The 23,917-nt window shown below is 40.6% G+C and overlaps 1 protein-coding gene across 6 annotated transcripts in view; it reads left to right on the forward strand.

The window, feature by feature from the left end:
* ABCC9 (ATP binding cassette subfamily C member 9) overlaps positions 1–23,917 on the forward strand; it is a 156,665-nt gene that overhangs the window by 105,055 nt on the left and 27,693 nt on the right. For all 6 annotated transcript variants that reach the window (XM_061417661.1, XM_061417664.1, XM_061417660.1 and 3 more), the window contains 3 exons: positions 3,160–3,317; positions 8,943–9,035; positions 16,027–16,129. In XM_061417661.1, coding sequence (XP_061273645.1) covers positions 3,160–3,317; positions 8,943–9,035; positions 16,027–16,129 — 354 coding nt within the window. The remainder of the gene's footprint in view (positions 1–3,159; positions 3,318–8,942; positions 9,036–16,026; positions 16,130–23,917) is intronic.

A 23,917-nucleotide genomic window follows, 5' to 3' on the forward strand; every position in this document is an offset into this window, starting at 1 on the left:
TTGATCACTTACCTAGAGCCAGATATCCTGGAATGTGAAGTCAAGGGGGCCTTAGAAAGCATCACTATGAACAAAGCTAGTGGAGGGGATGGGATTCCAGTTGAGCTATTTCAAATCCTGGAAGATGATGCTGTGAAAGTGCTGAACTCAGTATGTCAGCAAATTTGGAAAACTCAGCAGTGGCCACAGGACTGGAAAAGGTCAGTGTTCATTCCAATCTCAAAGAAAGGCAATGCCAAAGAATGCTCAAACTATCGCACAATTACACTCATCTCACACACTAGTCAAGTAATGCTCTAAATTCACCAAGCCAGGCTTCAGCAATACATGAACCGTGAACTTCCAGATGTTCAAGCTGGTTTTAGAAAAGGCAGAGGAACCAGAGATCAAATTGTTAACACCCGCTGGATCATCGAAAAAGCAAGAGAGTTCCAGAAAAACATCTATTTCTGTTTTATTGACTATGCCAAAGCCTTTGACTGTGTGGATCACCACAAACTGTGGAAAATTCTTCAAGAGATGGGAATACCAGACCGCCTGACCTATCTCTTGAGAAACCTATATGCAGGTCAGGAAGCAACAGTTAGAACTGGATATGGAACATCAGACTTGTTCAAATAGGAAAAGAAGTACATCAAGGCTGTATGTTGTCACCCTGCTTATTTAATTTATATGCAGAGTACATCATGAGAAATGCTGGTCTGGAAGAAGCACAAGCTGGAATAAAGATTGCTGGGAGAAATATCAATAACCTCAGATATGCAGATGACACCACCCTTATGGCAGAAAGTGAGGAGGAACTCAAAAGCCTCTTGATGAAAGTGAAAGAGAAGAGTGAAAAAGTTGGCTTAAAACTCAACATTCAGAAAACGAAGACCATGGAATCTGGTCCCATCACTCCATAGGAAATAGATGGGGAAACAGTGGAAACAGTGTCAGACTTTATTTTTTGGGCTCCAAAATCACTGCAGATGGTGATTGCAGCCATGAAATTAAAAGACGCTTACTCCTTGGAAGGAAAGTTATGACCAACCTAGATAGCATATTCAAAAGCAGAGACCTTCCTTTGCCAACAAAGGTCTGTCTAATCAAGGCTATGGTTTTTCCAGTGGTCATGTATGGATGTGAGAGTTGGACCGTGAAGAAAGCTGAGGCCGAAGAATTGATGCTTTTGAACTGTGGTGTTGGAGAAGACTCTTGAGAGTCCCTTGGACTGCAAGGAGATCCAACCAGTTCATTTTAAAGGAGATCAGTCCTGGGTGTTCACTGGAAGGACTGATGCTGAAGCTGAAACTCTAGTACTTTGGCCACCTCATGCAAAGAGTTGACTCATTGGAAAAGACCCTGATACTGGGAGGGATTGGAGGCAGGAGGAGAAGGGGAAGGCAGAGGATGAGATGGCTGGATGGCATCACCGACTCAATGGACATGAGTTTGGGTGGACTCCGGGAGTTGATGATGGACAGGGAGGCCTGGTATGTTGTGATTCATGGGGTCGCAAAGAGTTGGACATGACTGAGTGACTGAACTGAACTGAACTGAACTGATATTTTAGGGAATATTTCAAGGATGCCCGGTTTGATCTCAGGTACTTAGGCCTCCAAAAGTTTGTCCTTAAATTAAAGACCTCAGAGTCCGAAATTGGATCTCTCTATGAACAGACTGTTTAGGGTGATTGAGCAAAGATTTAGCAAATTCAGCCCTTTCCTTTTCTGATTTTCCAAAATGGCCTTAAGAACACCTAAATTACCATCAATTAAGGTAAAGAATGATGCATGCAGCTGACTAAAATATATGTTGAAAAATTTTTATGTTTTCACAGTATTGGTGTCAGATTATGCTGCACCTAAAACACTTCCTAAGGAGTACGTATTGGAAAAGAAGAGACAGAACACTCCTTATTTGGAAGATGACACTATTACTATCTAGAGAGTTCAAACAGTTGGTATGAAAGAATCAACTAGGAAGTTCAGCAGAGCATTTACATTAGACATGTAATACAAAAGCTAGTAACTTTCTCTCCACCAATTAAAAAATTATGTGAAAATTACATTTAACCTATAATAACAGCAAAAACTATGAAAACAGAGATAAGCCTGCTATGAAGAAAAGTGATTCAACTATCCTAAAAATCCAGGAAATCATAAAAATCCTGTGTGTGTGTGTGTGTGTGTGTGTGTGTGTATATACTTTCCTTATCAGATACCTAAGAAATACTATGAAATTAAAACACTCTGGTAAGATTACAGAAAACAAGTTGATGAAAAGAATGAAATTGAGAACTCAAAAACACCAGTTTATCTTGACTCAGTAATAATGGGAAAGTTTTTTCAGTAAAGGGTGTTGGGGCAATTAACTATAAAATACACAGCAAATTCACATGTGATAAAGGAGGCCATCTAATAACAAAACTATAAAATAAAATGTAAAAGAGTAATTTTAGAAAACATGGGAAGTGTCTTTATAAGACACAGAACTCAAAAACAATAAGAAAAAAAGCCAACAGAAATGGCTTTAGAATTTTAAATTTCTATTGAGGTAAAAGCATCATATTTAAAATATAATATATTCTTTGGGAGAAAAACTGGCAACTCATGTAAAGAAAGAGGATAAACAGCCATGATATGTAAAGAGCATCTAAAAATCAATAAGGAAGGTAAACAATCCAGTTGAAAAGCATGCAAAGAATATGAGGAAGCAATTAAAATTATTAGCGGGATAGCTAAAGAGTTTTTAAGTACTATTCAGCCTTTAAAAAGAAATAGATTTGTATAGAGTGGCATGGGAAGATTTACAATCCATCTTATTCAGTAAAACAAAGCAAGCAAATGGACAAATGAGGTTTAGAGTTTATGTTTATGCTATTTATATAAAATAGTTTGTGCTATTTGTTTAAAAATCCCATAATATATTAATAAATAGGTAGATAGGTAAATAACTGACCACTGGTTAAGCAGATAGGTAGAAAGATGGATAAATATGCTAAACAATGGGAAGTGAGTGAAATTGAAGGAGTGACGAATTGCTTACAACGAAAATGTTTATATATTACTTTTGGAACTAATTATGTAACTTAATATAAAATTAATGTGTTGTTGCCTTATTACCAATGTTTTATTTGAGCTAAAACATTTTCCTTTCAAACTACCTTCCTAACAGCATATCCCTCCAACTTTGGAATCTCTAACTCGGTCAACACTGCTCTGCGTGTCTGCAATTGGCATGATTTCTTATGCTACCCCTGTGTTCCTGGTTGCACTTGTGCCTCTTGGGGTCGCCTTTTATTTTATCCAGAAATACTTCCGAGTGGCCTCTAAGTAAGTAAAGCACTGCTCTGTTCATCTTCAAAAGCCTATATATTTGATTGACTGTGATTCAGATTTGTTATAGTGTTTTGGTGGCTCAGATGGTAAAGAATCTGCCTGCAGTGCAGAAGACCTGGGTTCTATCCCTAGGTCAGGAAGATCTCCTGGAGAAGGGCATGGCTACCCATTCCAGTATTGTTGCCTGGAGACTCCCACGGACAGAGGAGCCTGGCAGGCTATAGTCCATGGGGTCACAAAGAGTTGGGCATGGCTGAGTGACTAACACTTTCACTTTTCTCCAGATAAGGTATGGAATTTGGAAAAGAAACTTAATTTAACTTAATGAAACCTATCCTGATATTATGTTTCATTTAGCGAGATATTTTGCTTCCATGGCTTCCCTGATAGCTTAGTTGGTAAAGAATCTGCCTGCAATGCAGGAGACCCCAGTTCAATTCCTGGGTTGGGAAGATCCCTTGAAGAAGGGATATACTACTCACTCCAGTGTTCTTGGGCTTCCCTTGTGGCTCAGCTGGTAAAGAATCCGCCTGCAATGCAGGAGAGCTGGGCTCAATCCCTGGGTTGGGAAGATCCCCTGGAGAAGGGAAAAGGCTACCCACTCCAGTATTCTAGCCTAGAGAGTTCCATGGACTGTATAGTCCATGGGGTCACAAAGAGTCAGACACAACTGAGCAACTGTCACTTTAATTTTGCTTCTGTAATTGGTTGTCTGAGCCTTTACATAGTACTAGACATATGTGAACAAGCTGATTGATCTGGTTGAGTTTTAAGTCCACAGACTATGCCTAATTTTTCATTCCATGATCCTTTCTCTGAACATGGCAGTGACAGAAAATTTTATGAAACCAAAGATAGTCCCAAAGGATAAGTAATTTAATATTATGTTCTGCAAGTGGGGAAATAAAAATATTTTCAAATGAGTAAAATGCACTCTGTAAAAGATTAGTAGAAGTAAAAAAAAGTTAAAGGGATAAATCAGAGTGATAACTATAAAAGTAGAGAATCTTGAATGTCTGGTAAGAGTACTGTAACATTAAGAGGTTGGAAATTTCCAGATTGGGTTATTTAACATGCCCATGAATATCCAGCCAAATAAAAGATAGCCGTGAATTTTAAATTCTTCTGCTAATATAAGATTTATCATTTGCTGAGATGTTGAATAATTAAGTGAAATATAATACTAGTTGTTTCGAAATTTCCAGTTTAACTTTGAAGTTCTGCCTTAATAGTATTGTAAATTTTATATCATTGCAGTAATCTCTTTATTTCAACAAACACTTATTAGGCATTTAGTGTCTTGTAAATAACTGCACAAGCCATGTGGCAGAGGAAGAGATCAACATGGCAAGAAGCAGTTCTCAAGAAATTTACAGTTTCTTGGGAAGATAAAACATAAATAAGATAACCCTTATATGTGGATTAAGTGCTGGAATAGGAAGCCAGACATAGAGTTTATTCAGTAAAATGAAAAGATTTAATAGGACTTGAGTGTAGGGAGAATGAAAAAATTATATATATATATATTAGTTAACAGGAAAAAGCAGGATTAAGATTTGGAATCTCTGGATTATACCTGCAAATTTTTTTTTCTTGCTACATTTCATTATTCATTCAATTTAGAGACAGGCTGATTTACCATTAATCTCTATAGTCTTGTCTTTTCCAGAATGTTACATGATTGGAATCATATAGTATGTGGTCTTGTCAGATTAGCTACTTTCTCTTAGAAATAAGCACTTAAGATTCATCTGTGTCTTTTCATGGCTTCAAAGCACATTCATAAAATAGAATATTATAAAAATAATTTATCATTGAATAATATTCTATTTTCTGAATTGCTGTATTTTGTTTATCCATTTACCTATTGAAGGACATCTTAGTTGCTTCTAGTTTGGGGTTATAAATATTATGAATGTGTGTGTGCTTACATGCTCAGTTGTGTCTGAATACATGCTCAGTTGTGTCTGACTCTTTGCAAGCCCTTGGATTGTAGCCCTCCAGGCTTTCTGCCTATGAAATTTTCCAGGAAGGAATGCCGGAGTGGGTTGCCATTTCCACCTCGAGGTTATCTTCCCCACCCAGGGATCAAACCCACATCTCCAGTCTCCTGCATTGGCAGGTGGATTCTTTACCACTGAGCCACCAGGGAAGCCATTACTATTATGAATAAAACTACTGTAAATATTTGTATGGAGATTTTTGTGTGGACATAGGTTTTAAAATTAGTTGGGTAAATGCATAGGAGCATGATTATTTGATAGTATGGTAAAACTGCTTAGTTTTATGAAAAACTGAAAAATTGTCTTCCAAAATAGTTGTTTATTTGTAATATTTCTGGAAAAAAAAAAGTTGTTTCTCCCTTGGGGCTATGAATTAGGATCCTTCAAATGTTAGGAACATATGTTAAACCTAGAGTAATTTTTGATCTCTAGCCCCTTCTTTTGCTCATAGAAAATTCAGACCAGAAGGAAGAGACTAGCCATTACATTTGCTCTTTCATTTCTTCTGGTATTACTGTTGATGTTGCTTGCTGAAGGGGCAGAAAAGTTCAGTCACTTCCTTTCTGCTGGCTGTTTCCAAATCTCTTCTTGCCTTCTCACCAGTGATATTCAACAGTCAGGTTTTACTTCAGACTCATGCTCATGTGGGCCTGTTTTCATCCCTGGGCAATAGAAATTGCATACAGAGGCCAAGCAAATAACCCTAGTTCTTTACAGATTTTAATTGCTAACTCTTTTCATTATAGTAGATTATTAAAATATGGAAGGGATGGTCATTTTTAAAGAATGAACTTTGATAATGGATTATAAACCATTTTTATTTGAAATTCTCTGGTCATTTGCAAATAGGACCACATGATATTAAATCTCACCCATAAAAAGAAACCTCTAGATGCTGAGGTTCTAAATAAAACACTCATATTGAAAATCTTGAGCAATTTAACACACTATTTTGTAAACACCGAAGGGAATTAAAGTGGGGGACTTATTGTTGTTCAGTCGCTCAGTCATGTCAGACTTTTTGCCACCCCATGGACTGCAGCACGCCAGTTCTTCCCTGTCCTTCACTGTCTCCCAGAGTTTGCTCAGATTCATGTCCATTGAGTCGATGATGCCATCTAACCATCTCATACTCTGCCACCCTACTCTCCTCCTGCCCTCAATCTTTCCTAGCATCAGACAGGAAATGCCATTGAATTTCGAATATCTAACATCAAAGACCCATGTGTGGCTAGCTCTGTAAGTAAGCTTTCCTATTTACAGGAGAATAAAGTCAAGCTGTACCCTCACCTTTCTGGTTTCATAAAACACTGTCCTATAAAAAGAGGTTCCTCCTTCCTCATCTTTTCCCCTTCATGTCAGACCTCAATGTAGTGACCACCTGTTGCTTGTGTCAAATTTACAAATAGCCACTGAGTTTTCTGTTTAACAATCGCAGACTCTTTACATTCCTTCATATTCATCCTCCTCTTCACCCCTCTCCTTCCCTCCCCTCATTGAGTTTCTGAAGTGAGAAATTCATTTTAGAAACTCACAAAAAGACTTTGCCTTTGGTCATGGGAGAACCCAGGCAGTCCCCAAAGATCTAAGATTATTTAACAGTTGAAGATTATGTAACAATATAATCAGTTCGATTGACTGACAGGTGAATATCAGCACTGCTACTCTTGATTCCCTCCACCCCAAAAACCTAAGAAAGACAGAAAAAAGGCTGAAGAAAAATAAAAGCATGTTTTGAAACGTGTGATAGAACTGTTAGCCTTCTAGAAAGGCTAGCTTGTGTGATTTACAAACTTGTCTAGAGTGTGCATTTTTATAGAAAGGGTCTAATTCAGGCATTTGTCCACCAGCCATTCACTGAGCACTTTATTGACCTAAAAATATATATTGACACTTGGAGGACCAGTGAATGCCAGTTCTATTTAGGGAGGAACTCAATCTCATTGTAGCTGAAGTCAAATTCATTATCTGTCTCTTCTGGTGTCTTTATTCTCTGTCTCCCATCTTGGTAAATAGCACTGTCATCTTCCAAGTCTGCTAAGTAACAAACAAGCCATATTTGACTCCCCTCTCTTTTTAAATTTATTTTATTTTTAATTGAAGTATAGTTTACAATGTTGTGTTTCAAGTGTACAGCAAAGTCGTGTCAGACTCTTTGTGACCCTATGGACTGAAGCCTACTGGGCTTCAATGTCCATGGGATTCTCCAGGCAAGAACTCTGGAGTGGGTTGCCATGCCCTCCTCCAAGGGATCTTCCTCACCCAGGGATAGAACCCATGTCTCTTATGTCTCCTGCATTGGCAGGCAGATTCTTTACTGCCAGCACCACCTGAGGGGAAACCCATGCATGTACATGTATATGCATACACTTTTTCAGATTCTTTTCCACTATAGGTTATTATGACACATTGAATATAGTTCCCTGTGCTATACAGTAGGTCCTTGCTGTTTACCAGTCTATATAGTAATGTATATATGCTAATCCCAGATTCCTAACTTCTCTCTTCCCAATCACCTTTGGTAGCCATAAGTTTGTCTTCTGTGTCTGTGTGGTTCTCTCTTACTCACTCTGCTACAATGAGTTGATTATAGCAGTTTAGAAGGCTACTTCTAATAAGCTATCTCACAATCTCCCCCTATATTAAATTGTGCCAGCATCACACCTAATTCAGAATTTTTAAAAAGTTCTGATAAACTGTCCTTACTCATTCTCTTCCATCCTTTACACTGTCTCCAAATTACGTTGCTTTAAGCAAGCTCTGGTGATTTTATTTCTAGTCCTCAGTGATTTTTCCCAGCCCATTCAGGATCTTCTACAGTCTAGCCCCTCCCCCCATTGCTTGTCCAGCCTTTTCCCATGACAACATCCCCAAAGGACTCTGGTCACCAGCCAGATTGAATTCGCCAGTTCTTTAGTCCTCTGTACTTGCTCTGGTTTGTTCCCTTAGCTGGAATGCACTTCTTGTCTGTTTGGTTGAAGCACACTGCTCATGCTTAAGGTTTGGCCTAAGTAACACCTGCTCAAAGAAAACATTTCCCATCTCCTACATTAATTGCTCCTTCCTATGTGTTCCCATAAAAGTTTACTTTAACTGTGATACAAAATTGATGTTTTTGTACAACACATAACATTCAGCCTGGACCCATGTTTATTATGTAATATTTATTTTTCTCTTCCTCTTTAGATTATAAGCTGTTGGATTTTTTTTGTTGAATGTTGGAGGAAAATATGTGGGTTGGCCAAAATTTTGTTCATATTTTTCCAAAAGATGTGATGGGAAAATCCAAATGAACCTTTTGGCCAACCCAGTAGTTACTCTGACAAAAAATAACTTTAATTTAGAATGAACAAAGCTCCCAGATCAGACAGTAAAGAATCTGCCTGCAGTGCAGGATACCCGGGTTCGATCCGTGCGTTGGAAAGATCCCCTGGAGAAGGGAATAGCAACCCACTCCAGTATTCTTGCCTGGAGAATTCCAGGGACAGAAGAACCTGGCAAGCTACAGTCCTTGGTGTCTCAGAATTGGAAACGACTGAGTGACTAACACACACACACAGTATTCTTTGAGTTTGAATGAGTGTAAAGTTTATTTTTGTCCTTGTCTCTGTCCTAGGGACCTCCAGGAACTTGATGACAGTACCCAGCTCCCTCTGCTTTGCCACTTCTCAGAAACTGCTGAAGGACTCACCACCATTCGGGCATTTAGGTAAGTAAACATATTATCATTTTGTTGATTAGACAGTTACATCATCAACAAATATTTGCCTACAAATAACTGATCATTGCTCCCATTTTCCAATGCCCACTGTGTGTGTGCCTATGTTCTAAACTAGTAGTAAGAAAAACATGACAAAAAACGATCACAGAGGGCTTCCCATGTGGCTCACTGGTAAAGAATCCGCCTGCCAGTGCAAGAGATTCGGGTTCAATCCCTGGGTCAGGAAGATCCCCTGGAGAAGGAAATGACAACCTGCTTCAGTATTGTTGCCTGGGAAATCCCATGGACAGAAGAGTCTGGTGGACTACAGTCTACGGAGTTGCAAGAAGAGTTGGACATGGCTTAGTGACTAGACAACAACAATAAATGATCATAGAGTTTAGTTATTTGAAATTTTAACAAGAATAAAGAAAGAATTCAGCATCATGTCGGGTAGATACTACCTGTGTGATTTAGACTAGGCTTTTGAATTCCCTAACCTCATCTGTGAAATAGGGAAAACCATTTTGCTTTTTAGGGTAATTGGACTAATTGATATAATGCATGTAAAACATTAGGGCTTCCCTGGTAGCTCAGCTGAAAAGAATGCATCTGCATTGCAGGGGAACCTGGTTCAATTCATGGGTCCAGAAGATCCCCTGGAGAAGGGATAGGCTACCCACTCCAGTATTCTTGGGCTTCCCTGGTGGCTTAGATGGTAAAGAATCCATCTGCAATGCAGGAGACCTGGCTTCAATCCCTGGATTGGGAACATCCCCTGGAGAAGGAAACAGCAACTCACTCCAGTATTCTTGCCTGGAGAATCCCATGGACATAGGAGCCTAGTGGGCTATAGTCCATGGGGTTGCAAAGAGTTGGATAGGACTGAGCAACTTTCACTTTTCATAAAGCATTGGCTTCCCCTGTGGCTCAGTTAAAAACTCTGCCTGCAGTGCAGAAGGCGGTGGTTCGATCCCTGGATTGAGAAGATCCCCTGGAGGAGGCAATGGCTACCCACTCCAGTGTCCTTTTTGGACAATCCCATGGACAGAGGAGCCTGGCAGGCTACAGTCTGTGGGGTCACAAAGAGTTGGATGCAACTGAGCACACACCTAAAGCATTAACCACAGTGATTAGCAAAGAAGTAACAGAGAAGCTGACATACATGCATTAGTAATAATAATAAAAGAAATATTATTACACCAAAGTTACTTCAGACTTTAAGTAGTTTTCCTCAATGTTGGTAAACATTGAAGTAATATCCCAAGATTTTCATCAAAAGAGTTTGCTTAATACTCAAAAAATTACCTTAACTCTATTAAAGGAGATCAGTCCTGGGTGTTCTTTGGAAGGACTGATGCTAAAGCTGAAACTCCAGTACTCTGGCCACCTCATGCGAAGAGTCGACTCATTGGAAAAGACTCTGATGCTGGGAGGGATTGGGGGCAGGAGGAGAGGGGACGACAGAGGATGAGATGGCTGGATGGCATCACTGACTCGATGGACGTGAGTCTGAGTGAACTCCAGGAGTTGGTGATGGACAAGGAGGCCTGGCGTGCTGCAATTTATGGGGTCGCAAGGAGTAGGACACAACTGAGCGACTGAACTGAACTGAACTGATTTTCCCTATTCAGGTAAAATCAGAAAAGGAGTTGGCATCCTTGAATGTTATATTTAATCTAGAAAATCAACTTCTTAAAGTGTTATATCTTTCTGCAGTGCTAAATGCAAACCTGTAGTGATTTCAATCAGAGATTTTTCTAACCTAAGAAATATTTAAATCACATAAATGTATATATATATAATTGAGTCAAAAGTAGAATATAAAGATACAGATTTCATAGTGGAGCATTTATATTTTTCACAGTGATGCGTTTTCCCATCAGAGTGTTTAATACCTTTTATTAGAGATGGCAGAATCATTGATTGACTCTGAATGTAGGTATTAAGACATAAGAGACCCTGATTCTGGGAAAGATTGAGGGCAGGAGGAGTACAGGATGACAGAGAATGAGGTAGTTGGATGGCATCACCGACTCAATGAACATGGATTTGGGTGGACTCTGGGAGTTGGTGATGGACAGGGAGGCCTGGCGTGCTGCAGTTCATGGGATCGCAGAGTTGGACACGACTGAGCAACTGAACTGAACTGAACTGATTAAGACATAATTTGTGTTCTAATAGTAGCCAGCAATGCCCAGTGGTAATCATAAGTACACCATGTTAAGAATTTCATTTTTTCACCAAAGTTCTTTTGAGTTAATTTATTTGAGTTTTGAACACATGGCAAGTGCTAGTCTTGCAATGGATATAGAAAGACTCCAAAGATATGGCCTTTTATTTCTACCCCAGATAAATACCACAGGGAAAATAGTTGGGATAACATGGCAGGTGGGGAAGAAGCAGTGACCTGATTCAGGCAAGCTGGCACGTGGAACAGAAAACAGCCTCTGTCTTCTCCCTGAAGAACAAGTGAGGTCATTTACTGAGAATGATGAAGACTGGACCTTGTAAAACATCTTGAAGAAAATGAGCCTGGTCTCAAATGAAAGAGAAACTTGACTGAAAGTCAAGATTTAGATTTTTCATTTAATCATATATTCTTCACTAGACACATGAGCAGAACTTGGCTTGACTGTTCCTAATTTTACATCAGGAAAATTCTAGGGAGCTCTAAAAAGGACAAACTATTACATGTCACCTAAGACTTGAATGAGGCTTCCCAGGTGGCTCAGTGGTAAGGAATACACCTGCCAATGCAGGAAATGCAGGTTTATCCCTGGATCAGGAAGATTCCCTGGAGAAGGAAATGGCAACCCACTCCAGGATTCTTGCCTAGAAAATCGCATGGACAGAGGAGGCCAGTGGACTATGGTCCGTGGGTTGCAAAGGGGCAGACACGACTTAGCGACTGTTAAGAATCAAACACATGCTTTTGCATCTACTTCTTCCTGTCTTTCAGGCTAGTAAGAGTCCCCAGAGTCGTTAGCTCTCTGGAAAGTTTGTATTTACTGATTAGGCTGCTTTCCTCCCCTGCGTTCAGGGTTCATGGTGTACTCAGAGGCAGCATGAACTAACCTCAAGTAGTTTACCACCAGAGGATCACAGTTAAATTAGACTGAGATTTCAGTGACCTTTCCTACTTTTTTTTTGGTCTGACAGAATAAAGGTCTAAGAATGTTCAGAAGATGAGCTGGATGTGGATGAAAAGATACAGACTGAGTGTGTCAAAGTTTCCATTAGGAAAACAGAAGGGTTCTTGCCAAATAGAAACACACAGAAAGAATGTTCGCTGCATTTCCACCCCTCCCCTTTCACTGCTCCTTCAGACTGTTGCCAGCTCCATTTACAAACTCTTTAAGAGTGTATCTGCAACAATATCCCCAAACTAGAGGGAGAGGAAGAAGAGCCCCAGACAAAACACTTTGTCACAATGAAGTGTTGGACGTTCGTCTCAACTGGAGTCCACAGGCTTTGGTCCAAGTTTCCCCCTCCCCACGTCTCTCCATCATCACAGCCCTCTAGGAAGGGGGACCCTGTCTCCAGCTCCTGGACTTGTTTTCTCATTTCTGCTCCTTAGCTCATGTTGTTCCTGATACTTCCAATGCTTTTGTCCCTCCTTGTCCACCTGAAAAATTCTGTGAACCAGTGAAGTTGCTCAGTTGTGCCCGACTCTTTGCGATCCCATGGACTGTAGCCTACCAGCCTCATCCATCCATGGAGTTTTTCAGGCAAGAATGCTGGAGTGGGTCGCCATTTCCTTCCCCAGGGTATATTCCCAACCCAGGGGTCGAACCCAGGTCTTCCGCATTGCAGGCAGACGCTTTACCGTCTGAGTCACCAGATCAGATCAGTCGCTCAGTCGTGTCCGACTCTTTGCAACCCCATGAATCGCAGCACACCAGGCCTCCCTGTCCATCACCAACTGCCAGAGTTCACTCAGACTCACTCCATTAAGTCAGTGATGCCATCCAGCCATCTCATCCTCTGTCGTCCCCTTCTCCTCCTGCCCCCAATCCCTCCCAGCATCAGGGTCTTTTCCAATGAATCAACTCTTCGCATGAGGTGGCCAAAGTACTGGAGTTTCAGCTTTAGCGTCATTGCTTTAGCGTCATTCCTTCCAGAGAAATCCCAGGGCTGATCTCCTTCAGAATGGACTGGTTGGATCTCCTTGCAGTCCAAGGGACTCTCAAGAGTGTTCTCCAACACCACAGTTCAAAAGCATCAATTCTTTGGCGCTCAGCCTTCTTCACAGTCCAACTCTCACATCCATACGTGACCACAGAAAAAACCATAGCCTTGACTAGACGAACCTTTGTTGGCAAAGTAATGTCTCTGCTCTTGAATATGCTATCAGGGAAGCCCGAAAAAATTCAGCCCATTTCTTAAAACCTCATTCAGTCCATCCCAGAGATGGCTTTATCCATCCCTCCCCACCTTCCACCCTATTCCCTGCCATTCTTTTCTTCTAGCCAGTGCAAACTTTCATCTTCCTTGATATTCACGTAGCATTTTTCACATAGGGCCATGTGATTGGCTTCTGTGTTGAGCCCTCTTTACTTGTTCATACTACAACAACCCCATGCTTACCTCTTTCACTAGACAATGTGCTTCTCTGGGGCAGAGGTTGTGTCTTGTTCATACATATATGTTTTAATGTCTCACTTTGAGTTCATGCTTGCTAAATGTTCCTGAATGAGTGGGTGAAAATCCACCCGATAATGCAAATACAGAATTGGATATATCTGTTCACAGTTGAAATCCACTATCTCAGTAAATCCTATAACTCTGTGAGTCATCCTCTGTTAATTATTCACTCTGTCCCTGGTGGCTCAGCTAGGAAAGAATTGGCCTGCAATTCGGGAGACCTGGGTTCGATCCCTGGGTTGAGAAGGTCCCCTGGAGGAGGGCATGGCAACCCACTTCAGTATTCTTGCCTGGAGAATCCCCATGAACCGAGGAGCCTGGTGGGCTACAGTCCATGGAGTCCCAAAGAGTCGGACACGACTGAGTGACTAAGCTCACACATCTGTATAAGGGTCATGATGAGGGTGGTCCTGTTTCTCTGCCTGCTTGGTCCCGCCCAGTGTATTGCTATTCAGTGCAGGTCCTCCTGTGCATGGCATTTGGGTCAAGGCTACATAACCCAAAATGAGGTAATTATTTGGCTCTGATTGTCAAACCCTTTGATTATCGTAGATCAGATGTTGCTGTCTGACTCAATTATCTGATTTTTCTGGTTTGGCATGTTGGAGTGATCGGATTGACTGGATAAATCTCAACTATGTGCTTTATATTGGCCTGTATGGATGGCTTCACGGGCCAAGTGAACACCCCACCCCGGACTTCTTCATTTTTGACATAGTGAGAGTTTATTGTAAACTTTTGCAAATTGATTTGAAGATTTGGGGCGGTGGGGGCGGGGGGTACTTGGAGCAGTCTTTTATCAACTAGGAATCACCATCAGGCTGTCAGATGAAATTTGGTTATTCTCTGCAAACATAACACATAGACAGGAGGTCTCTGTAAGATAAGCCGAAGCCACAGAAAGTTGAATTTGGCACTTCCTCCAACCTTCCAATCAGTTATTTTGTTTATATGATCCAGCTTTCCATTGTTTCTGTTACCCAGGGAAAATAATTGAAAAACAAAAAGAGACTATTTTTGTGATGTAGAAAAGATTTATCAACATGGAACATGAGTTTCTATGAGAAGTAGCTCCCATGTTCAAATGGATGAAGTTTCTTTTTAAAAAATATTTGTTTCTTTTTCTGCATCAGGTTTTAGTTGTAACAGTTGGGCTTAGTTACTCTGCAGCACGCAGAATCTTAACTCACTGCCTAGAGATCGAACCAGCATCCCCTGCACTCCCAGGCAGATTCTTAACCACCAGACCACCAAGGAAATCCCGGGATGAGGTTTTTGTTAGAAGTTTCCTTTATAACAAAGGTTACACAGAATTTGGTCTGATTATGTTGATTACCAAGAATGAACTTAATTTGACCCAATATCAGTATCTAAACTGTGTGTGTCATGTTGTTGTTTAATTGCTAAGTCGTGTCCGACTCTTTGCAACCCCATGGACTGTAGCCCGCCAGGCTCCTCTGTCCATGGGATTTTCCAGGCAAGAGTACTGGATTGGCTTGCCATTGCCTTCTCCAATGCATGAAAGTGAAAAGTGAAAGTCAAATCGCTCAGTTGTGTCCGACTCTTCGCGACCCCATGGACTGCAACCTACCAGGCTCCTCCGCCCATGGGATTTTCCAGGCAAGAGTACTGGAGTGGGGTGCCATTGCCTTCTCCGGTATGTGTCCTAGATCCCCATAAATACTACACGCCAAGAGTTTCTTTCATGCAATGACCATTCTTACAAATAATTTGTAACTTTGAGGTGTAAGATATCTTGCTTAACAAGGACATCTGCCATTCCCAAAGACACTCATCCTCGACCTCTTGCCACCTCGTTGTCCTCCTTTGATTTCCAGAAACTGAGCGAAAAGAACATTTTTAAGGTATATACTTGCCTGTTACAAACCCATAGTTTCCTGCCTTTCGTGAGTCTCTTCTAGCTCCTGCTACCAACTCCGACCATGCCTTGTGGAAAAGTAAGATATATGCAGTAAAATCTAGGTCAAGTATGTTGCATTTCTGTACAACTTCTTCTGGGTTTTGTAGGGCCCCTGAGACATAGGCCGTGCCTTGTTTTCACGGTAACCATCCTTGTGTAGAAAGTTATGAAATGATCTTTAATAGGACTTTGTCATCGGAAACATTCCTTTCTGTAGCAGAGGTTGAGAAAGGAACTACTGCTCCATGCCATCTCTCAGGAAGGGTGCAGGAGAGCAGTAGCAGCTGGCCTTTATTTGCAAGTAGTCCGTTTACTAGTCATTCCATCCCACCAGTTCGTCACTGTGTTGAGTAAATAATGTAGTAGGAAGTGTGACTGTTTTTTATTATTTCTCCTGTTGTGTGGCTAACATAATATTTTTGTTTTCTGCAGGCATGAGACCAGATTTAAGCAACGAATGCTGGAACTGACAGACACTAACAACATTGCCTACTTATTCCTCTCAGCTGCCAACAGATGGCTGGAGGTCAGAACGGTACGTTCATTTCATGATTTCGAAATGGAAACCACACAGAGAAGAGGTCTGATGCAAAGAGGGAGACAGTTGTAAAAACTAGGCTTCCACTGAGGTTCAGCACTCACTCCACATTTTCTGGACTTTAGCTCAGGTTTGTTTATGGTACGGATGAAATTTGTCATGATGTTTTAGGTAATGGCAAGACAGATAGCCCCAAAAGCAAAAATTCAGTTTGTGTTCATTAGTGGTCAGATGACATAAGTTAATGGAATAGCAAATATTTGTATAACTTCAGGTTTTTGTTTTTGTTTTTTTTTTTCAAAATTTGACAAGTGAATAGATGTACTCACTTCTACTGAACTGGACCAGCCTGGAAGAGATGGCAGCTTTCTATTTTAAGCCAGTGGAGGGTCATGTTAGCCCAAATGTAAAAAACTGCAGTTATTCATCTGTTGCCTTCTTCTGTCCTGTATAAATAAGGAGAATGGGTATAAGCTTTGGCATTGTACATACTTGCGCTTGGTCCAGCAAGTTAACGAATTTATCTGGGTCCCAGTTTGCCATTTGTAAACTAGGAGTATGACCTCATGGGTGTGTTAGGTTTAAAAATAGTAATATAAGTCCTGTAGCTCACTTTTTGGCAGGTACACTCAACAAATGTCTTTTGAATAGATGGATGCATGGATGAATGAATAAATTAATGGAAATGGTACCTGCTTTGGTAAATGGTTAATAAGTCAACCACTCCTAATAAATGAAAGAGGAAATAGGTTAGACCCAAGTTCCAGAGGGAAGGAGATGTTGTTTGCAGACTGGGCTGTGTAATCTGCAGTATGAATAAGCAACTTTGGTAGAAATGATGACTTGATTGTCATCTTTTCTTAAAAAATAATTATTAGTTTGTGAAAAGGAAAAGGAAGTTTATCTGCATTATTGTTAAGAACCTCACTTCCACTGATTAAGCATCCCAGTCATATGGAGGCTCTCTTTCAAAACTCAGTGGATCAGAGAGGGCATCTGGGAATGGGGATTTGATAAAGTGAAAGGAAGGAGCCCACATTAAAATCTGAGTTGTTGATGGATGGATAACATATTGATAGAGAATCTTGGGTCCCCCTGTAAGCTGTAGTTGTCATAATTGGTCACTAATAACAGAGACTCTCTAGCACTATATTGTTTTGTGTTGTGTTATTGTGTAGAAATTATCCAGCAACATAACACAATTATATTTCACAAATTTTAAATAGATAAGAAATTTCTTCCAGATCACTGTGGGGGTTGGGAGGGGCAGGGCAGAGATTTTCCAATTACCTGTAAGTAACAGAAAGGCAGGCGAAGTGTTTAGGATTTATAACAGAAACAAACTACTATTCCTAGATCTTACCCAGACCCTAAATCCTTGCTTTAAGCTTCTGTTTGTTTGCTCAAATCTGTTTTCTCCGAGGAAAAGAAATCATATCTGAATAACAAAGCTAGTGATGAACTAGCTTAATCAGAGAATGTCCTAAAATCACAGGGGTGAAATGTCAGTAGTTTCCTTTGTGTTTGATTTTCCTGATGTTGACGATCAAGTGTGTTTCTTAGGGGCGCGTGTGTTTGCTCTGGACTTGAGGTGAGTCTGGGTTGGCTTCTGCTTCTCCTCGTTAGCACTTCCCACTGTCAGGCTGATGGACAAACGTTTAACAAGAATCTTCAAGCAAACCATATGTTCTGCTCTTGTAGCCAGAAGACAAGATATCAGAGCGTTCAGACTGCCAAGAAAGGGGAGGTCAGGAAAAATGAGAGAGAAACAGCAGCCAGATTCAGAGTGGGTTAGTTTAGCTTGCCTCATACCCTGCTACTTAACTCCCCCATTAAAGGCGGCTGGACCTACTTGAATATAAATGAATTCTAGTTCCACTTGTAGAAACCTAAAATATATATATATATATATGTATGTATGATATTTGAAAAAGGAAGGGTAGAATCTGCCATTCATTCTATTACCTTATAATACATCTATTTTTGTGTCTTTTTTTTCTTTTCTGTGTATTATCATCTTTCCACAACTTGCTATTTGGTCTCATTACCAGATCTGTCCCTTAAAAACCAACACAAAAAAGTTATAGAGTCCTTTGCTCTATTTCTGATGAATAAATATAAAATTTGGTAAGAAACTTGCTGATTTATAGCAACATTCCAGGCATATCTGCTGATAGAATTCAAGGTCTAGAGTCTTTTGTGGATGATTTTGTCTCTTTCATCTCTCATATTTGTTTATCAATAAGTTTGCTGCTACTGCTGCTGCTAAGTCTCTTCAGTCGTGTCCGACTCTGTGCGATCCCATAGATGGCAGCCAACCAGGCTCCTGCGTCCATGGGATTCTCCAGACAAAAGTACTGGAGTGGGTTGCCATTTCCTTCTCTCAATAAGTTTATGTGGGCCTAAAGAACCTGTCTGCAATGCAGGAGACGTAAGAGACCCTGGTACGATCCGTGGGTTGGGAAGATCCCCTGGAGGAGGGCATGGTAACCCACTCCAGTGTTTTTGCCTGGAGAATCCCATAGACAGAGGAGCCTGGTGGGATACCGTCCATGGGTTGCAAAGAGTTGGACATGACTGAGGCAACTTAGCACACACACACACATACACAAACACTCACACACACGCATACCCTTCTAGACAATCCCAGAAATCCAACTTGAAACCAGTCAGATTTATTCTCCTATTCTGTACACTCAAAGTACAGAGTTTTCATTAGAACCAGAATATTTAGAATATTAGAACATTAGAATGTTTATTTGAATATAAATGCTATAATCCAAGAACATATGTGCCACAATAGGAGTGTTGAATAAATAGAACAGATAACTCTAACTAGGAAATAACCTTTCTCCCAATTGTACACATGTAAATGACCTCATTACTACTGTGCATCACTGGAGACACAATTTCAGTTTGAAATAAATGGATCTTGTTTCAGAAATATGAGAAATATAAGTGTTCAGATATAGGACCTTGGAGACTGGGGTGTGAACTGCTCTCTGAACCCCACAGCTGGATATTTTCTGCCTCGTAAGTCATTTACAACAAGATAAGTAATGAAAACCTCTATCTGGCCCGCTGATGCTGCATTGATCTTATCTCCAGTATCAACACAGCTGCCTCCATTCCCTATTCTTCGATATGTTAACCAGCAAATTAACAAAAATATCTGCTAATCTCAAATAATCTGGGAGCTCCCATAGCAGAAGCACAGCCAATCGGTATCAGGACGGGAGGAACCTTGGGCAGAGCTCAGAAGAGGCCAGCAGGTCTCCTGATGCGGATCTGAGGAGCTCACCAACTCAGCATATTCAAAAGCAGAGACATCAGTTTGCTGACAAAAGTCCATCTAGTCAAAGCTATGGTTTTTCCAGTAGTCATGTATGGATGTGGAAGTTCCGGACCATAAGGAAGGCTGAGCACTAAAGAATTGTGGTACTTTTGAACTGTGCTGCTGGAGAAGATTCTTGACAGTCCCTTGGACAGCAAGAAGATCAAGCCAGTCAATCCTAAAGGAAATAACTCCTGAATATTTTTTGGAAGGACTGATGCTGAAGCTGAAGCTCCAATACTTTGGCCACCTAATGCAAAGAGTCAGCTCTTTGGAAAAGACCCTGATGCTAGGAAAGATTGAGGACAGGAGTAGAAGGGAGCCACAGAAGTTGAGATGGTTGGATGGCATCACTGACTCAATGGCCATGAGTTTGAGCAGCTTGCGAGATAGTGAGGAACAGGGAAGCCTGCCACAGAAGTGCCACAGTCCATGGGATCGCAAAGAGTGGGACACAACTGATGACTGAACAGCAAAATGACCTCCATGGAGAGAAAGAGGAGAAAGCTTATCATAGTTTCCCGTGACTGTTTTTCCTTTTTTCCTCATTCTCAATTTTAGTTTTCTGGAGCAATGCCACTGAATTCTGTGGACAGACGATCTCCAAGAGAAGTAAGGGATAAAAGGATAAAAATACCTTTTTTGAATTTGGAAAGATTCCTGAGCCCCATCCAAGTTTTATTATATATATTTTTTCAATATATGGCTTTCATTTCTTTTTCTGGTCATGCTAAATAAGTGTTAAGGCAATTACAGAGGCTTCCCTGGTGGCTCAGTGGGTAAAGAATCTGCCTGCAATGCAGGAGACCTTGGTTCGATCCCTGGGTCAGGAAGATCCCCTGAAGGAGGGCATGGCAACCCACTCCAGTATTCTTGAGACTCCCCATAGATAGAGGAGCCTGGTGGGCTACAGCCCATAGGGTCTGTAGGAATCAGACATGACTGAGTGACTAACACACATAAGACAATTACAAAGTATTCCCTTTTTCTGGCTGAAGAGTGTCAGCCATGGAAGATGTAGCCTGCCCACCGTGTTCATTTCATACTTATTCTGAATTGGGGGGTGGGGAATAAAGGTCACAGCACACAGGCCTCAGAAAAGGACAAGAACCTAAAAGAATAATTTGGCTGGTAGGAAAGTAGCCAGACTGTGACCACCCAGGTTGCTTTGGCAGGGGAGGGGAGTGTTTCTCCTCTGGTGCCAAGTGAAGTGGACCACAGTCATGTGCAGGGTGTCACTGCAGCCTAACCTTTGAATGATGCTTACGTTCTTTTGTTCAGCACAGCATTTTCTGTTCATCCCTCTGCACTAAACAGTTCCAGTTCTTTGGCATTGGTGTTTCCATTTGCAAAAATTGTGTAACTCTATCTAAAGGGTGTCTTTCCAAGGCTTTGTCTTGCTGTGTGGTGAAAGGATAAAAGAGAAATCACATCAAGAAGCCAAAAAAGAAAAAAAGTTTTTAGAATCAACAGGCTAAAGTGAAACTAATCTTCAGGGTGAACTTGTATGAGAGTCTATTTTGTGAAACAGTACAGAGCTGTTTTGAGTGCTTACAACTCCATTATAGACAGGTGCGTGTTCATCTTGTCATGTGAAGACCCAGACACTCCGTGGAACCATAAACACCGACTTCTTGTTTTTAGACATGGATTTCTGAAGACTATGAAAAAAGGGAGAGATGGTATTCCTATTAACTACTTATAAGGTTGTTTTATGGAAAATTATTATTTTCACTATAATCCCACAAAGAGATAGAGGTCATTGAATCATTGGAAATCTGACCAGAGACCTCTCTTTTGACCTGGGGATCAAAGGCTTCCCTTCTGGAGGGGAGTGTTGAATTCCCAAATTCAATGGAAGTTATAATTTATCACTAATACAAATGTCCTATGGTTGGGCCCTCTTTAAGAATGAAAAGTCACATGTGTAGTAGCTTCTGTTTCCTAAGCAGACTTTCTCTTTCCATTGTATCATTATGACCGAAAGTGTTTTCTTCAGTGAAATGATTGGGTAGGACATAGAAAGCCTTAATGGGAGGACATGTGCTGCTGGCATGTGAGTGAATTCAGATGATCTGCTTGTCCTTTCTTAGTGCTTTTAAGCCATTTTGTTGTTCACATGTTTGCAGTGGAAAGGAAAGGAGGTGTGGAAAGGTACAGTCACTGTATAATTCATTAAACTAAAGTTTAATGGTAAAGGAAGTGGAAATGGGCAACTAACATAAACTCTTATATTACCTAGCAATTTCACATGCCTGTTACTATTACAGTACTATTGGAAGGGAAGCTATTGGAATTTAGTTATTTTGCTATGAGATTTCTTGATAAACATGCACAAAGGGGCTTCCTCTCTTATTCAGATGAGGTAAAATTCTGATCAAATGCCTCCAAAAAATCTCCAGTTTCTTAGAAAAAAAAAACATTATTGAGCAGGGGGTGGTAATCCAGGAATGAACTGGAAAGTATCTCATTGATATAACTAAAAGACAACACAAATAGCACTTTAAAAAAAAAGAAAATGATAAAAAATATTTTTATGAAAAATGAAATAACTTTGTTTTAGATACTAAACTGCAGACCTGTGCCTGTGCACTAAGTTGCTTCAGTCGTGTCCGATTCTTCATGACCCTGTGGACCGTAGCCCACCAGACTCCCTCTGTTCAAGGGATTCTCCAGGCAAGAATACTGGAGTGCGTTGCCATGCCCTCCTCTCAGGGGATCTTCCTGACCTACGAACTGAACCTGAGTCTCTAATGTCTCCTGCATTGGCAGGCAGGTTCTTTACCACTACTGCCACAAACGGCAGACATACTGGTTTTTAAATTCTTACTTCTATTTGAATTTACTAGATTGTGGAATTTGGCAATGGATTCATTCCCTGAAAAATCTGCTCTATTATGTACTTCAAAAAGCTATGCCTTGGGCACTTACCTGGCAGTCCAGTGGTTTAACACTCCACCTTAACATTTCAGGGAGTGCTGATTCCTTAAATAGGTTGAATGTAGGGGTGAATTGGGGGGTTGAGGAGGAAGAGTAGCTTAAGTGGTTTGCCCACCCCTTTGATGGTGCTGTGTGCAGGGATCATACACAGTACCATGCTTCTGTTCCTGGCACCTTAGAAATGGCAGTGGATTTGCAGCCTTTTTGTATCTTATTGTAAGTCATGACCCCAGTGGCGCGTGTGTGCCGTTATTTTTAGTCCCTTTCAGTTTCTTTGTACTCTCTTGCTGAAGGATTCGTTTGTTCAGGTTCAGGCACTGCAGTAAAGGGTCCCAGGTCCCAGTTTATCTGACCGAAGACAGGAAGACCAGCATGATTGGAGCACGGTGAAGGAGTAGAAACGGAATCTCAGATAAGGGCAGAGGAGGCAAGGTCTAGAACCCAGACTTTGCATCATCTGCGGCTTTGTAATTCATCAGTCTGAATTTATTGCAAGTGCAATAAGAAGGCATTGATATTCTAAACAGGGAAGTTATATATACCTTTAAAAGACCATTGAATGAATGGAAAGATGGATGAATGCATGAGGCCCTTCTGAGGTCATCTGGGAGGAAGTGGAGAATAGAAACTAATAAAAACATATATTGTTTCAAGCCCTTGAAGCAGGGGTCCCCAAACTTTCTGACACCAGGGACCAGTTTCATGGAAAGCAATTTTTCCATGAACCAGGGAACGGGGGGGGGGGGTGGTTTAGGGATGATTCAAGCGCATTACATTTACTCTGCACTCTATTTCTATTATTATTACATCAGGTCCACCTCATATTATCAGCCTTAAAATACTGGAAATTGGGGCCCCCTGTCTTAAACTGTATGTTGCCCACAGTAATTTCTCAGACACAGACTGGAATATTTCTTTGTATCATGCTGGGAGCATCTTGCTGAAGTATCTCCTAGTGCTAACTTACTTTCTGAGACTTATCACATAAACTCTTTATGAGTCTCTTTAGAAAAGCTAATATTGGGAATAACAAATTTATAGCATAATGTTAAAAGTATTAACTTTAACGAGAGAGTGGGAAGGAAAAATTCATATTGTCGTAAATATTTTAGAAGTATTTAGGGGAACACATTGGTATTTATAATATATAAAAAAGCAGCCCAGGCTGGTTAGATTCTACATTCATATAGTTGTTGCTTCAAATAAAGGGGGGTCTGATTGGTGACAAGCTGTTAATAAATGAATACACTGGATACAACGGAAGGAGCTATCAAAGGAATATTTACTAACTCTATGGAATTTACTGCCTCGAGGGATTAAATCTCATGATTTCTTTCTTTATTCTTTGTAAAGACCATGGGAATCATGACAGAATTAAATTTTAGTGCCTGTTTTAACCTTTGATGTTTTATGATGCACATAAGCTTTTAAGCTTGCTTCAAACATTTGAAAATCATCCAGAAGGGAAAAGGACATCCTGTTACATGGAGGTGGGAAAATCTAACTGATTT

This window comes from Bos javanicus, chromosome 5 (assembly GCF_032452875.1).
Source record: "Bos javanicus breed banteng chromosome 5, ARS-OSU_banteng_1.0, whole genome shotgun sequence".
In the NCBI taxonomy this organism is placed as follows: domain Eukaryota; kingdom Metazoa; phylum Chordata; class Mammalia; order Artiodactyla; family Bovidae; genus Bos; species Bos javanicus.